At 44.5% G+C, this 16,771-nt stretch overlaps 1 protein-coding gene across 1 annotated transcript; it reads left to right on the plus strand.

Annotated features, from left to right (window-relative positions):
• Nucleotides 1–15,276: 15,276 nt before the first annotated feature.
• LOC123075691 (uncharacterized) lies at nt 15,277–15,760 on the plus strand. The gene has a single exon (XM_044498238.1). The coding sequence runs from the start codon at nt 15,304–15,306 to the stop codon at nt 15,652–15,654; it is 351 nt and encodes a 116-aa protein (XP_044354173.1). The 5' UTR covers nt 15,277–15,303; the 3' UTR covers nt 15,655–15,760.
• Nucleotides 15,761–16,771: the final 1,011 nt, after the last annotated feature.

The raw sequence follows: 16,771 nt of genomic DNA on the forward strand, positions 1-16,771 counted from the left end.
AAGTATCTTCCCTTTCATTAGCATTCTCTTCATCTTCTATTTGTTTTCTTTTCTTTATATAATTGGAAATATAAGGGTTTTCAATGCAATTCACCACACAATACATATAAATTTCCTCTAGATCAAAATCAAGAAATTTATCAAGATTAAATTTTGGAATACCCTCAGTTATACGTTTCATTTCTTCATAACCCAAAAGAAGACTAAGCTCTTTATGATGCTCAAGGGTAATCAAGTTATCACAATTTTTGGACACGACTTGATCATGAAAAAAATAGCATTGGAGCTTTAAATGACCATGTTCATTACAAAGTTCACAAGGATGGCGATAAATATTGAATCTTTCAGCACAAACATCTAACCTTTCTTGCAACAATTTAGTTTCTAAATGCTTATGCCTCTTGCAATATCTATCTTTCCTATTTGGTGTGTACTTGCAAACCCAATGCACTCCACAAAAATTGACATGTTTATAGGAGACATTTTCATCATAACTAGCGGAATCATCATTAGTACTATGGATATTCTAGGAGTTCATACTAACAACATTGCAATCATGCTCATCATTCAAAGATTTAGTGCCAAACATTTTAATGCATTCTTCTTATAACACTTTGGCACAATTTTCCTTTCCATCATACTCACGAAAGATATTAAAAAGGCGAAGCGTATGTGGCAAGCTTAATTCCATTTTTTGTGGTTTTCTTTTATAGACTAACTAGTGATAAAACAAGAAACAAAAAGATTCGATTGCAAGATCTAAAGATATACCTTCAAGCACTCACCTCCCCGGCAACGGCGCCAGAAAAAATCTTGATGTCTACTACGCAAACTTCTTCTTGTAGACGTTGTTGGGCCTCCAAGTGCAGAGGTTTGTAGGACAGTAGCAAATTTCCCTCAAGTGGATGACCTAAGGTTTATCAATCCGTGGGAGGCGTAGGATGAAGATGGTCTCTCTCAAGCAACCCTACAACCAAATAACAAAGAGTCTCTTGTGTCCCCAACACACCCAATACAATGGTAAATTGTATAGGTGCACTAGTTCGGCGAAGAGATGGTGATACAAGTGCAATATGGATGGTAGATATAGGTTTTTGTAATCTGGAAATATAAAAACAGCAAGGTAACAAGTGGTAAAAGTGAGCGTAAACGGTATTGCAATGCTAGGAAACAAGGCCTAGGGTTCATACTTTCACTAGTGCAAGTTCTCTCAACAATAATAACATAATTGGATCATATAACTATCCCTCAACATGCAACAAAGAGTCACTCCAAAGTCACTAATAGCGGAGAACAAACGAAGAGATTATGGTAGGGTACGAAACCACCTCAAAGTTATTCTTTCCAATCAGTCTGTTGGGCTATTCCTATAAGTGTCACAAACAGCCCTAGAGTTCATACTAGAATAACACCTTAAGACACAAATCAACCAAAACCCTAATGTGACCCAGATACTCCAATGTCACCTCAAGTATCCATGGGTATGATTATACGATATGCATCACACAATCTCAGATTCATCTATTGAACCAACACATAGAACCTCAAAGAGTGCCCTATAGTTTCTACTTGAGAGTCAAGACGAAAACGTGTGCCAACCCCTATGCATAGGTTCATGGGCGGAACCCGCAAGTTGATCACCAAAACATACATCAAGTGAGTCATGCGATATCCCATTGTCACCACAGATACGCACGGCAAGACATACATCAAGTGTTCTCAAATCATGAAAGACTCAATCCGATAAGATAACTTCAAAGGGAAAACTCAATCCATTACAAGAGAGTAGAGGGGGAGAAGCAACATAAGATCCAACTATAATAGCAAAGCTCGCGATACATCAAGATCGTGCCAAATCAAGAACACGAGAGAGAGAGATCAAACACATAGCTACTGGTACATACCCTCAGCCCCGAGGGTGAACTACTCCCTCCTCGTCATGGAGAGCACCGGGATGATGAAGATGGCCACCGGTGAGGGTTCCCCCCTCCGGCAGGGTACCGGAACAGGGTCCCGGTTGGTTTTTGGTGGCTACAGAGGCTTGCGGCGGCGGAACTCCCGATCTATTCTGTTCCCCGATGGTTTTAGGGTATATTGGTATATATAGGAGGAAGAAGTTTGTCAGGGGAGCCACGAGGGGCCCATGAGGGTGGAGGGCGTGCCCAGGGGGGTGGGCGCGCCCCCCTGCCTCGTGCTTTCCTCGTTGCTTTCTTGATGTGGACTCCAAGTCTCCCAGGTTGCTTCCTTTCCAAAAATAACTTCTCCAGAAGGTTTCATTCCATTTCGACTCCGTTTGATATTCCTTTTCTTCGAAACAATGAAACAAGGGAAAAACAGGAACTGGCACTAGGCTCTGGGTTAATAGGTTAGTCCCAAAAGTAATATAAAAGTGCTTAGTAAAGCCCATTAAACATCTAAGATGGATAATATAATAGCATGAATACTTCATAAATTATAGATACGTTGGAGACGTATCGACACACTTTCCTGGGTCATGCCCGGCATCGGCCAAACAATACGCCACAACCCGACCTAGGCTTAATAGAGAGGTCAGCACGCCGGACTAAACCTATTCCCCCAGGGGTCATGGGCCATCGCCCCGGGAACTCCTGCATGTTGCGAGGGCGGCCGGTGAGCAGACCTAGCTACCTCCTTAAAAAGGCAGGTGCTTACCAGTCCAACCTGACGCGCGCCGCTCAGTCGCTGAGGTCTATTAAGCTTCGGCTGATGCATACGACGCAGAACGCCCGTACTATGCCCACGTGATGGTTAGTGCTATCAGGCCAGAGGCCCCTCAGATCAAATATCCAAATCGTAGTGGATTAGGAGCACGCGGTAACAAGCAGAGACTGACGAAAGATGTGACCCCGTTGCCCCGTCTCGAGGACTTGCGGCAAGGGCTAAGAATGCTCGCCCACGCCTCGTAAGTATCTCGCGGGCACCTTCCAGGTCAACCCGACTCCACATCACTCGCGGGTACCCCTCAGGGTCGACCCGCTTTCCAAGTAACAGTGGTAAAGTCCAAGTATCCGTGTGTCCAAACATCACGGGGAAAACCCGAGGAATCACCCCCGGTGAATTCCACTCAATGTAATCATCAAGGTGAACGTAAGAGGAACCACCCCGAGGTTCACACTTGATGGGTTGCACGACAGAGTCGTATCGGAAGTGGTTAAGGCGGAATCACCCCCGATGACCACGACCGAATAGCTACACTACAGGGTTAACATCAGAAGTGCTGTAGAGGTCTCACCCTCGGCACTCGATAGTAACCCAGTAGTGTCGAGCAACTAAGGGGAAAGTGATGTGCGGTGCCGGGGCCAGGTCTTCGATCCCGTTGATCAGGTCTTCAATGATGAAGCAGGGGCAACAAGGACAAGGTGGGGGTCACTGATGGATCACTAACCAGCCTATACTAAGCAGTTTAGGATAAGCGGGTAGGTAACAATAAGCAGGTTACAAAAGCAGGCTATGCATCAGAATAGGAGCAAACAATAACAGTAGCAAAATCTAATGCAAGCATGAGAGAATGAAATGGGCAATATCGGGATGATCAAAGTGGGGGGCTTGCCTGGTTGCTCTGGCAAGGAGGGGTCGTCGTCGACGTAGTCGATCACAGGGGCATCAGCAGCGGTCTCGGGGTCTATCGGAGAAGGAGAGGGGGAAGAAACAGTAAATATAAGGCACACAGATGCATGACATGACAATAAGCAGCATTAGGCGTGTTCTAACGTATTACTACGCGATACCGGCGAAGGGGTGTAACATCCGGGAATGTTTTCCCGAAGTTTGGCATATTCAGACAAATGAATTGGAGGGGAAAGGTTGCATGTTCGCTATGCTAGGGGCATGTGGCGGGCGAACGGACCGCGTATTCGGATTCGTCTCGTCGTTCTAAGCAACTTTCATATATAAAACTTTTTCATCCGACTTATAGATTATTTTAAATGATTTTTCAAAGTTTTATCAATATTCTGGAAATTCCTGGATTTAATTCATAAATTGAATTAAATAGCAAAATGGCTATGGGTACCCAAAAGTGTACCCAGCCAGAGTGTGCATGAGGCTGACAGTGGGGTGCAGTTGACTGCCAGTCAGCAGTCAAATGTTGACTTTGACTAGTCAAACTGGCCAGTGGGCCCTAGGTGTTAGTGAGACATTTAAATAAAACTGTTTTCTTAGAAAATTTAACCCATGTGAGGGCCCGACTGTCGGTGAGAGTTAGGGGTCGGGTTAGTGCTAATTAAGGGTTAGCCACTAATTAAGGGGGCGGGCCCCAGAGGCTGGGGCACAAGGCCATGGCCGCTGGGCAAAAACGGGGCGGGCGCCCGCCCGAACAGGCTCGGGCATGCGGGCGCTGGTGTGGCGGAGGCCGCCGGGGGCGGCAAGGCGCCGGCGGCGCGCGGCCAGGCGGCGACGCACAGGCAGGCGACTAGGGGGGCGCTGGGTGCTACCTCTTGAGCACTGCGTTGGTTTTCCCTTGAAGAGGAAAGGGTGATGCAGTAAAGTAGCGTAAGTATTTCCATCAGTTTTTGAGAACCAAGGTATCAATCCAGTAGGAGGCCACGCTCAAGTCCCTCGCACCTACACAAACAAATAAAAACCTCGCAACCAACGCAATAAAGGGGTTGTCAATCCCTTCACGGTCACTTATGAAAGTGAGATATGATAGATATGATAAGATAATATTTTTGGTATTTTTATAATAAAGATGCAAAGTAAAATAAAAGGCAATGAAAATAGCTAAGTGTTGGAAGATTAATATGATGGAAAATAGACCCGGGGGCCATACGTTTAACTAGTGGCTTCTCTCAAGAGCATAAGTATTACGATGGGTGAACAAATTACTGTTGAGCAATTGATAGAATTGAGCATAGTTATGAGAATATCTAGGTATGATCATGTATATAGGCATCACGTCCGTGACAAGTAGACCGACTCCTGCCTGCATCTACTACTATTACTCCACACATCGACAGCTATCCAACATGCATCTAGAGTATTAAGTTCAAAAGAACAGAGTAATGCTTTAAGTAAGATGACATGATGTAGAGGGATAAACTCATGCAATATAATATAAACCCCATCTTGTTATCCTCGATGGCAACAATACAATACGTGCCTTGCTGCCCTTGCTGTCACTGGGAAAGGACACCGCAAGATTGAACCCAAAGCTAAGCACTTCTCCCATTGCAAGAAAGATCAATCTAGTAGGCCAAACCAAACTGATAATTCGAAGAGACTTGCAAAGATAACCAATCATACATAAAAGAATTCAGAGAAGATTCAAATATTGTTCATAGATAAACTTGATCATAAACCCACAATTCATCGGTCTCAACAAACACACAGCAAAAGAAGATTACATCGAATAGATCTCCACGAGAATCGTGGAGAACTATGTATTGAGATCCAAAGAGAGAGAAGAAGTCATCTAGCTAATAACTATGGACCCGAAGGTCTGAGGTAAACTACTCACACATCATCGGAGAGGCTATGTGTTGATGTAGAAGCCCTCCGTGATCAATGCCCCCTCCGGCAGGACGCCGGAAAAGGCCCCAAGATGGGATCTCACGGGCACAGAAGATTGCGGCGGTGGAATTAGGTTTTCGTGGATGCTTCTGTTGGTTTGGGGGTACGTAGGTATATATAGGAGGAATAAGTACGTCGGTGGAGCAACGTGGGCCCCACGAGGGTGGAGGGCGCGCCCGGGGGGTAGGCGCGCCCCCTGCCTCGTGCTCTCCTGGTTGATTTCTTGACGTAGGGTCCAAGTCCTCTGGATCACGTTTGTTCCGAAAATCACGTTCCCGAAGGTTTCATTCCGTTTGGACTCCGTTTGATATTCTTTTTCTGCGAAACTCTGAAATAGGCAAAAAACATCAATTTGGGCTGGGCCTCCGGTTAATAGGTTAGTCCCAAAAATAATATAAAACTGTATAACAAAGCCAATTAATCATCCAAAACAGAATATAATATAGCATGAAGCAATCAAAAATTATAGATACGTTGGAGACGTATCAAGCATCCCCAAGCTTAATTCCTGCTCGTCCTCGAGTAGGTAAATGATAAAAACAGAATTTTTGATGCGGAATGCTACTTGGTATAATTTTTAATGTAACCCTCTTAATTGTGGAATGAATATTCAGATCCGAAAGATTCAAGATAAAAGTTCAATGTTGACATAAAAGCAATAATACTTCAAGCATACTAACTTAGCAATTATGTCTTCTCAAAATAACATGGCCAAAGAAAGTTCATCCCTACAAAATCTTATAGTTTAGTCATGCTCCATTTTCGTCACACAAGAATGCCCTCATCATGCACAACCCCGATGACAAGCCAAGCAATTGTTTCATACTTTAGTAATCTCAAACTTTTTTAACCTTCACGCAATACATGAGCGTGAGCCATGGATATAGCACTATGGGTGGAGTAGAATATAATGATGGGGGTTATGTGGAGAAGATAAAAAAGGAGAAAGTCTCACATCAACGCGGCTAATCAACGGGCTATGGAGATGCCCATTGATTGATGTTAATGCAAGGAGTATGGATTGCCATGCAAAGGATGCACTAGAGCTATAAATGCATAAGAGCTCAACAAAAGAAACTAAGCGGGTGTGCATCCAACTTGCTTGCTCACGAAGACCTATGGCATTTGAGGAAGCCCATTGTTGGAATATACAAGCCAAGTTCTATAATGAAAAATTCCCACTAGTATATGAAAGTGACAAAACAAGAGACTCTCTATCATGAAAATCATGGTGCTACTTTGAAGCACAAGTGTGGAAAAAGGATAGTAGCATTGTCCCTTCTCTTTTTTTTGGGCCTCCCCCTTTTTTTTATTTGGCATTTTTTTATTGGGACAATGCTCTATGAATGATGATCTTCACACTTCTATTTATTTACAACTCAATGATTACAACTCGATACAAGAACAAGGTATGACTCTATATGAATGCCTCAGGCGGTATACCGGGATAGGCAATGAATCAAGAGTGACATGTATGAAAAATTATGAACGGTGGCTTTGCCACAAATACGATGTCAACTACATGATCATGCAAAGCAATATGACAATGATGAACGTGTCATGATAAACGGAACGGTGGAAAGTTGCATGGCAATATATCTCGGAATGACTATGGAAATGCCATAATAGGTAGGTATGGTGGCTGTTTTGAGGAAGATATAAGGAGGTTTATGTGTGACAGAGCGTATCATATCACGGGGTTTGGATGCAGTGGCGAAGTTTGCACCAACTCTCAATGTGAGAAAGGGCAATGCACGGTACCGAAGAGGCTAGCAATGATGGAAGGGTAAGAGTGTGTATAATCCATGGACTCAACATTAGTCATAAAGAACTCACATACTTATTGGAAAAATCTACAAGTCATCAAAAACCAAGCACTACGCACATGATCCTAGGGGGATATATTGGTAGGAAAAGACCATCGCTCATCCCCGACCGCCACTCATAAGGAAGACAATCAAAGAACACCTCATGTTTCTAATTTGTTACATAACATTTACCATACGTGCATGATACGGGACTTGCAAACTTCAACACAAGTATTTCTCAATTCCACAACTACTCAACTAGCACAACTTTAATATCACTACCTCCATATCTCAAAACAATCATCAAGCATCAAACTTCTGTTAGTATTCAACACACTCATAAGAAAGTTTTTACTAGTCTTTAATACTTAGCATATTAGGATTAATTTTCCTATTTAAGGAAATTACCATGCTGTTTAAGACTCTCAAAATAATATAAGTGAAGCATGAGAGAATAATAGTTTCTATAAAACAAAACCACCGCCGTGCTCTAAAAGATATAAGTGAAGCACTAGTAGAGCAAACACTATGTAGCTCAAAAGATATAAGCGAAGCGCATAGAGTATTCTAATAAATTCCGAATCATGTGTGTCTCTCTCAAAAGGTGTGTACAGCAAAGATGATTGTGGTAACATAAAAAGCAAAGACTAAAATCATACAAGACGCTTCAAGCAAAACACATATCATGTGGTGAATAAAAATATAGCTCCAAGTAAAGTTACCGATGGAAGTAGACGAAAGAGGGGATGCCTTCCGGGGAATCCCCAAGCTTTGGCTTTTTGGTGTCCTTAGATTATCTTGGGGTGCCATGGGCATCCCCAAGCTTAGGCTCTTGCCTCTCCTTGTTCCATAATCCATCAAATCTTTTACCCAAAACTTGAAAACTTCACAACACAAAACTTAACAGAAAATCTCGTGAGCTCCGTTAGCGGAAGAAAACAAAACACCACTTCAAGGTACTGTAATTAACTCATTCTTTATTTATATTGGTGTTAAACCTACTGTATTCCAACTTCTCTATGGTTTATAAACTAATTTACTAGCCATAGATTCATCAAAATAAGCAAACAACACACGAAAAACAGAATCTGTCAAAAACAGAACAGTCTGTAGTAATCTGTAACTAACGCAAACTTCTGGAACTCAAAAAATTCAGCCAAAATAGGACGACCTAGAAAATTTGTTTATTGATCAGCAGCAATTGGAATCAATATTTTATCACATTCTGGTGATTTTTAACAATTGTTTTCATCAACAGAAAGTTTCTGGAATTTTCAGCAAGATCAAATAACTATCATCCAAGAAGATCCTATAGGTTTAACTTGGCACAAACACTAATTAAAACATAAAAACAAATCTAACCAGAGGCTAGATCAAATATTTATTCCTAAACAGAAGCAAAAAGCAAAAAACTAAAAATAAAATTGGGTTGCCTCCCAACAAGCGCTATCGTTTAACGCCCCTAGCTAGGCATAAAAGCAAGGATAGATCTAGGTATTGCCATCTTTGGTAGGCAATTCTTCAATAAGACATCTATCACCCTTAGGAGTTTCTTTCTTTTTATTAATTATTGAACTTCTAGGCACAAAATCGAAAAAATCATTTGCAAGAAATGGTTCCTTAGTGATAGCAAAGAGATTGGGGTGAACACTTATTGATTTGAGATCCGCAATTTCCTTATTAGAGGATTCACCCTTATTTTTAGGAACATACATAAGCTTGGCAATTTTAGTAATGATACCCTCAAGTTGGTAATGATACCCTCAAGTTTATCGATTCTAGTGGAATCCTGATTTATTTTTTCATTAACTATGGGTTCCTTCTCCTTAATATTTTTCAAAGTGACTCCTACCTTAGATCCATATTGGGTAATTTGGTTGTGGATCTTTTTATCCAAATTTTCAATTAACTCTACGGTAGCAACTTTATTTTCAATAATTTCAAGTCTTTGCATTACATGCTCCAAAGTTAACATAGTTCCATTAACCAAAAGAGGTGGTGAGCCAAACAAATCTATCATAGCGTTATAAGAATCAAAAGTATGGCTACCCAAGAAATTCCCTCCGGTAATGGTATCGAGAATATATCTGTACCAAGGAGTAGCGCCTACATAGAAATTGCGGCGAAGAACGGAAGTAGATTGCTTCCTGGTAGATCTATTTTGAGCATTGCAAATACTATACCAAGCGTCTTTTAGATTTTCTCCCTCCCTTTGCTTAAAATTAAGAACTTCATTCTCGGGAAACAACGGAGAAGATAGAGGACTAGCCATAATGACAAGCAAGCAGTCCAACACACGAGCAAACAAGAAGCGAGCGAAGAAGAGGCGAACGGAAAGGCGAGAGGGCGAATAAAACGGCAAGAGTGAAGTGGGGGAGAGGAAAACGAGAGGCAAATGGCAAATAATGTAATGCGGGAGATAAGAGTTTGTGATGGGTACTTGGTATGTTGACTTTTGCGTAGACTCCCCGGCAACGGCGCCAGAAATCCTTCTTGCTACCTCTTCAGCACTGCGTTGGCTTTCCCTTGAAGAGGAAAGGGTGATGCAGTAAAGTAGCGTAAGTATTTCCCTCAGTTTTTGAGAACCAAGGTATCAATACAGTAGGAGGCCACGCTCAAGTCCCTCGCACCTACACAAACAAATAAAAACCTCGCAACCAACGCAATAAAGGGGTTGTCAATCCCTTCACGGTCACTTACGAAAGTGAGATCTGATAGATATGATTAGATAATATTCTTAGTATTTTTATAATAAAGATGCAAAGTAAAATAAAAGGCAATAAAAATAGCTAAGTGTTGGAAGATTAATATGATGGAAAATAGACCCCGGGGCCATACGTTTCACTAGTGGCTTCTCTCAAGAGCATAAGTATTACGGTGGGTGAACAAATTACTGTTGAGCAATTGATAGAATTGAGCATAGTTATGAGAATATATAGGTATGATATAGGCATCACGTCTGTGACAAGTAGACCGACTCCTGCCTGCATCTACTACTATTACTCCACACATCGACCGCTATCCAGCATGCATCTAGAGTATTAAGTTCAACAGAACAGAGTAATGCTTTAAGTAAGATGACATGATGTAGAGGGATAAACTCATGCAATACGATATAAACCCCATCTTGTTATCCTCGATGGCAACAATACAATACGTGCCTTGCTGCCCCTGCTGTCACTGGGAAAGGACATCGCAAGATTGAACCCAAAGCTAAGCACTTCTCCCATTGCAAGAAAGATCAATCTAGTAGGCCAAACCAAACTGATAATTCGAAGAGACTTGCAAAGATAACCAATCATACATAAAAGAATTCAGAGAAGATTCAAATATTGTTCATGGATAAACTTGATCATAAACCCACAATTCATCGGTCTCAACAAACACACCGCAAAAGAGAGAGAAGAAGCCATCTAGCTAAGAACTATGGACCCGAAGGTCTGAGGTAAACTACTCACAGATCATTGGAGAGGCTATGGTGTTGATGTAGAAGCCCTCCGTGATCAATGCCCCCTCCGGCAGGACGCCGGAAAAGGCCCCAAGATGGGATCTCACAGGTATAGAAGATTGCGGCAGTGGAATTAGGTTTTCGTGGATGCTTCTGTTGGTTTGGGGGTACGTAGGTATATATAGGAGGAAGAAGTACGTCGGTGGAGCAACGTGGGCCCCACGAGGGTGGAGGGCGCGCCCAGGGGGTAGGCACGCCCCCCTGTCTCGTGCTCTCCTGGTTGATTTGTTGACGTAGGGTCCAAGTCCTCTGGATCACGTTTGTTCCGAAAATCACGTTCCCGAAGGTTTCATTCCGTTTGGACTCCGTTTGATATTCTTTTTCTGCGAAACTCTGAAATAGGCAAAAAAAACAGCAATTTGGGCTGGGCCTCAATAGGTTAGTCCCAAAAATAATATAAAAGTGTATAACAAAGCCCATTAAGCATCCAAAACAGAATATAATATAGCATGAAGCAATCAAAAATTATAGATACGTTGGAGACGTATCACTGGGGGACGTAGCAGGAGCGGAAGGCGCGGCGCGGGCACGGCCAGGGAGGGCTCACGGGCGAGCATGGACGGGATTGCAGAGGAGGGGTTGGAGCGGGCCGGAGTGGCAGCAAAGGCAACATGCAGCGGCGAGGGGACGGGCAGAGAGGAGCGGGGCCCGGGCAGCAAGCCGCAGTGTAGGAGAGGTCAAGGTGGGTGCGGGCAGCGCGCACGCGGAGCAGTGGTGTGGCTTGGCCGGCGTGCGACACGAGGGGGGGAGGGCAGTGAGCGGCGCGGCAGGGCACTCCGACGGGCGCGCGCAGGAAGCACCGGGCCAAGCAGGAAGCAGTGGCGAAGCGGGCGAGGAGCGGTGGCCAGCGGCGACCGCGGGAGAAGTCAGGTGTGGGGGCAGCGGGGCAGCGCGCAGCTGCAGGTAGCAGAAGTAGCAGGCAGAGTAGCGAGGGTAGCATGCGGCATCCGCAGCAGCAAGAAGCAGCGGCAACACGGGTTTGCGTGGGCACGGGGAGGCGCATGGGCGGCCGCGTTGGATTCCTAGGAAGTCCGGTAACACGAGGCCGTGCTCGAGGGCGAGCGGCAGCAGCGTTGCGCGCGATGATGAAGCTAGCGGCGACGGTGAGCTTCGGCCCTGGCGGAACTAGCAGCACAAACAACAGATCGAGGAGGGGAACGCAGGGGAGACGAGGTGGAGCTCACCGGGGAGGCACACGGGGGCCTGGTGGTAGCTTAGGAGCAGCAGAACGGTGACATTCACCAGAAGAGCGCCGGCTGCCGTGGATGAAGACGGGCTCGATTCCTTCGCTGCAAATCGCCCCAGCTTCAACCAATGGTCGAGGAAGAAGAAGCGGTGGCTGGCGCACCTCGCAGACAAGGCTCCCGGGCGCGGGGGCGCCGGTGGCCGCGGGATCGAGCGACGCACGGTGGCGGCTGTGTTTGGGAGAGAGAGGGGAGCGAGAGGAGTGGAGCGATCGAGTGGGGGAAACGGCTAGGGTTCATCAAGGGAGGGAGGAGGGCGTCGGGGCCTCCTTATACACGACGGGGAACCGCGGGATGACCGCCACGCACTCACAGCCGCGGCCATGGTGGTCGGATGCGCGCCACCACCTCTCGTGAACAGGAAGAAGCAGGAGGGTGGGGTAGGTGGGCCGACCTAGTGGCCAAGTGGGCTGTGTGGCCTGGGGGAGGCCTTTTCTCCTTTTGCTTATGTTTTGCATTTTCTTTTAGTACCAAATGAGTTTTGTTTTGACAAAACTTGGCACCTAAATAAAACTCAACACCTTGAGATGGAATAAAAATTTTGGGGGTCAAAGGAGTTGTCAAACCAATTTTAGAAATTGAAAAGGCCAATGTGACAATTGTTGGACCAGAAAATAAAATCCCAGAGGCATTTTGGGAAGTCAAATGAGGTTGGTTTCAACATGACAAATAACCAGAGATTATTTGCCACACTTTGAACATTTTAGTTTTGAAGTTTGACAAATTTGAATTTTTGACTTTAGATTTGAACTTGAAATTGAACAGTGACTTGGATCAAGCGAGGATTAGCAACAGTAAGAGGGATGACCTGGCATCATTAGCAGGAGGTTACTGTAGCTTAATTATCCGGGCGTCACACCATCCAACCACATGTTCGTTTGCTTTATTTCTATTTTTTTGGTTACGTGCACGCGCAAACTTTTTATCATGTTCTGTTACTAAGGCTGGTCATAGTGGTCACTAAGTTAAACTAGTAGCACGTTACTATTTTCATAATGAGCAATGCTACATCTACGAAGGATCTTACGTAGTCTTATGTAATTAGCCAGATGGCAACTTCTAATTGGATATGGGGGGAGGAAGGGGCCCACCCCCTTAAAATATGGGGGGGGGGGGGAGTTAGTTAGGTAGGAATTTTACTTAAAGCCTTCGTAGCTGTTAGTAGATGTAGGATTTTCGTTTCATAATGGGTAGTGCCATATGTGTGATAATATAGATGATTCAATTTGAAATGCCCTCAACATGTTTTAGGCTCTAACTCCTCCAACCAATCATCAACATCTTTGTTTCAACTAGTAACGTTTTGTTCATGTTCTCCCTCCCTTTGACCATAAATAGTACTTCTAGCACACCTCCATACTGATTTTTCTAGATACCTCCTTTAAAAAGTTTAGTAAAATTCCACCATATATGTCTAACAAAATATCTGTGGTTGAAATCACTAAAATGTTCTCTAACTACCTTCATTAAAACCTGGTAATGAACAAATATTCAAAGACCAAATATTCTAATCCATTCTCTATGTAAATGGTCCTGCTCCATTAGAAAGGAACAAATATTCAGACCCATTAGCACGCTCATCGATGACATATTGGCATTCAGTAAATGCTGCATGTGTGGAGTTCATCTTGATCTGCCATTCTAGTGCTGACCGGGACATTACAACAAGACTTCTTGCACAGAAAGTTGGTGACGACAATACATGGGACTTCGGCTATGGTGGCGCTCTTCAAGTATGGGTTTTGACGTATAATGTGCTGCCTAGTCTCTTCCATCAGATCTGTCCTTTGGTTGCATTGGCTAGAGCATGCACTTTTACATGGTATCAGAGCCAAGAGGTCTCGAGTTCAAGAGCTGGCTGTCGCAATTAAATTGCAGCCCACTTTCGGTCCACGTTTAGGCCTGAGGGAGCCACACGTGAGGGGGAGTGTTTGACGTATAATGTGCCGCCTAGTCTCTTCCATCAGATCGGTCTTTTGGTTGCATTGGCTAGAGCATGCACTTCTACATGGTATTAGAGCCAAGAGGTCTCGAGTTCAAGACTCGGCTGACGCAATTAAATTGCAGCTCACTTTCGGTCTACGTTTAGGCCTGAGGGAGCCACACGTGAGGGGGAGTGTTTGACGTATAATGTGCTGCCTAGTCTCTTCCATCAGATTGGTCTTTTGGTTGCATTGGCTAGAGCATGCACTTTTACAATGGGGTCTCAAGTTCCGGGATGAATACCCTAGCTCTGACCTTCAGCGGTTATACCCGAGAGTAGCGTTCATGTTTACACTCCCTTGTTGAAGGCGCCTTTTGGAGTTTTGCTCGGACTTCCTTCCGTGAAAACCCATGATCTGAGCTATGTGGTTGGATCTGATTCATGCACCGTTTTCTTGTTGTGTTGGTGAGCCTCCTCGTAGTCTGGGCATTGTAAAAAGCACAGGTAATTGTTGATGTTTTGCTACAGTGGGTCGTTCGTCTCGGCTAAACCTTTACGGATCCTTTTCTTGTCTTTCCTTTTTCTTTTCCTTGCTGGATGTGTGTATTGTAATCGTTCAGAGGCTAGATGTGTACTTTTTAAGTTTGCATCCTCTTGATGTGACATTACGAATTGATAAAAATCACTGTAAAATTATAAGCTAAAATATTTCAAGTTTTACATCATGTGTATCAAAGGCAGATTATATTCTTAGTGATGGAGATTGACAATATACTTGTCACTTTGTTATTTATATTAAAAAACAATTACTTTCAAGGTTTAGCACATGGCATCAATTTGTCAGATGCGTAGCGGCCGTAGCGGACTCTTCCAAGCAGCATGTTACTAGTGTATGTGTTGCCATATTGCGAGACGGCTAGCTAGTGCCGCATGTTCGGCGGTATCTCTTTCTGTTTGGCTCCAACTCCAACATTCTTCGCCACCAGCCGCCCCTCTTCACTGTCACGAGCGCTAGCTCGAGCTTGCGTGCCGACATCGATTATTTCTACACGCCCATGCATGCATGGGAGCTAGAGCGAATCAAGCTGCTACTGCATGTGCGTAGACGTACGAAAGCTCCTGCATCTGGAAGGCTGAGACAGAAACATCGACATTGTCCAATTCAAATGGTGGCCATGAAAGGTGCCCAGTACCAAACCTGGATCTACTATAAGCCGGTGCAAGGGGTACTCGCAACACTCACCTCCAGTCCTCCACAGTTGCCCACCCACAAACGGATTAGCTAGCATGGACAGAGTTGTGTGCACCTCTCTTGTAGTCCTCGCGCTAGCTGTGCTCGCCGGCCCGGGCACGAAGGCGGCGGCGCTCGCCGGTGGCACTGCCAGCATGGACGCGGGGTCGACGGTGCGACCTCAGCTGATGTCAGCGACGCAGTCGTTGTCCATGAAGCTGGAGGACGGCGTGGCGCCGGAGCTTGCGGCGGCATCGGTGGTGAACCTGGAGGTGCACCGCCGCGTCCTTGGTGAGATCAACCCAGACGTCCTGGGAAAAGATGTCTGCATGCCGCGTTGTCCGGCGAAGGGACAGCCGTACACAGGCCATGCATGCAAAAACATTTACAAATGCCCAAATACCTGAATGGACCAGCACGACGTACGGGCGTCGGCGCAACCTCCTTCCTGCCCTGCGTCCGTAAGTACGTCCAAGGTTCATGTGGGTGCACTCGCGCGCGTTCCACTTCCATCCATCCATGCTTATTTCCATTTCCATTCTGCATTTCATTACCGTTGTTGCTATTGCTATCGTTCTTGAAATAACTTTCTTCAAAGGAAACTTTTTTTAGTATCATCTTCCGGGAGGCCCCTGAATCTAGAGTATGCACTGTTGCGATTTGTGAAGTGATTGGTTTTTTTTTTTGCGGGGGGATTTGTGAAGTGATTCCGACTGATGAACGGAAGTCTATACGTTATCTTAAGTCTAGTATATATGAACGATATGTACTTCGCCTTAGCAGATGAACACTGTTTCTGATTTTCTTTTTACAATTATAAATATTATTTTTGAGAATTATAAATAATTGTATTGGTATGACACTTTTCACCGTAAAACAAGCTTTTATTAATGGGTCCGTCTAGCACACATCTAGATGTGACATAACAATGTCACATCTAAGTATGATGTCAGTGCCATCTTATTTCTCATTGTTTGCCTTGTTTATTTAATTTTAATTTGTCAAAGCCCGAAAACAAAAAACCAACTCGCCCTGCATGTCCGCCTTAGTGGCCGGCCAATACGTACATCTTTGATTGCAATTTTTGTTGGTTGCTAGCTACCGGTCAGAGAAGAAAAAAAACTGAACAACAGTTGTGTTATGCACATGGGAATTAGAGCAATTAATAGCGCCGCACTTGACAAATCACCCCTAAACGTCCACGGATGTGCCCGGACATGAGCCCGGATGGCACCAGATGGCTCCTCGTATATCCTGGACAGTATCGAAATACTCAAATCCATGATATCCATGCACGTGGATCTTACAAATTTATCATAATTCGACAATCCAACAAAGCAAAATAAATCACTGTTCAACAATCCAAACATGCCAAAATGAAATTCAAGTCCGGACCACAGCTGACCAACGTGATGAATTACTCGGCGGACACCATCCGTGTCATGTGCGTTGCCGCAGCCATCGACGCTCTCGCTGTACTCCCTATGTTGGTTATGTGTCTATTCTAATCGTTCAGAGGCTGGA

Source organism: Triticum aestivum, chromosome 3D (genome assembly GCF_018294505.1).
Source record: "Triticum aestivum cultivar Chinese Spring chromosome 3D, IWGSC CS RefSeq v2.1, whole genome shotgun sequence".
Lineage (NCBI taxonomy): Eukaryota > Viridiplantae > Streptophyta > Magnoliopsida > Poales > Poaceae > Triticum > Triticum aestivum.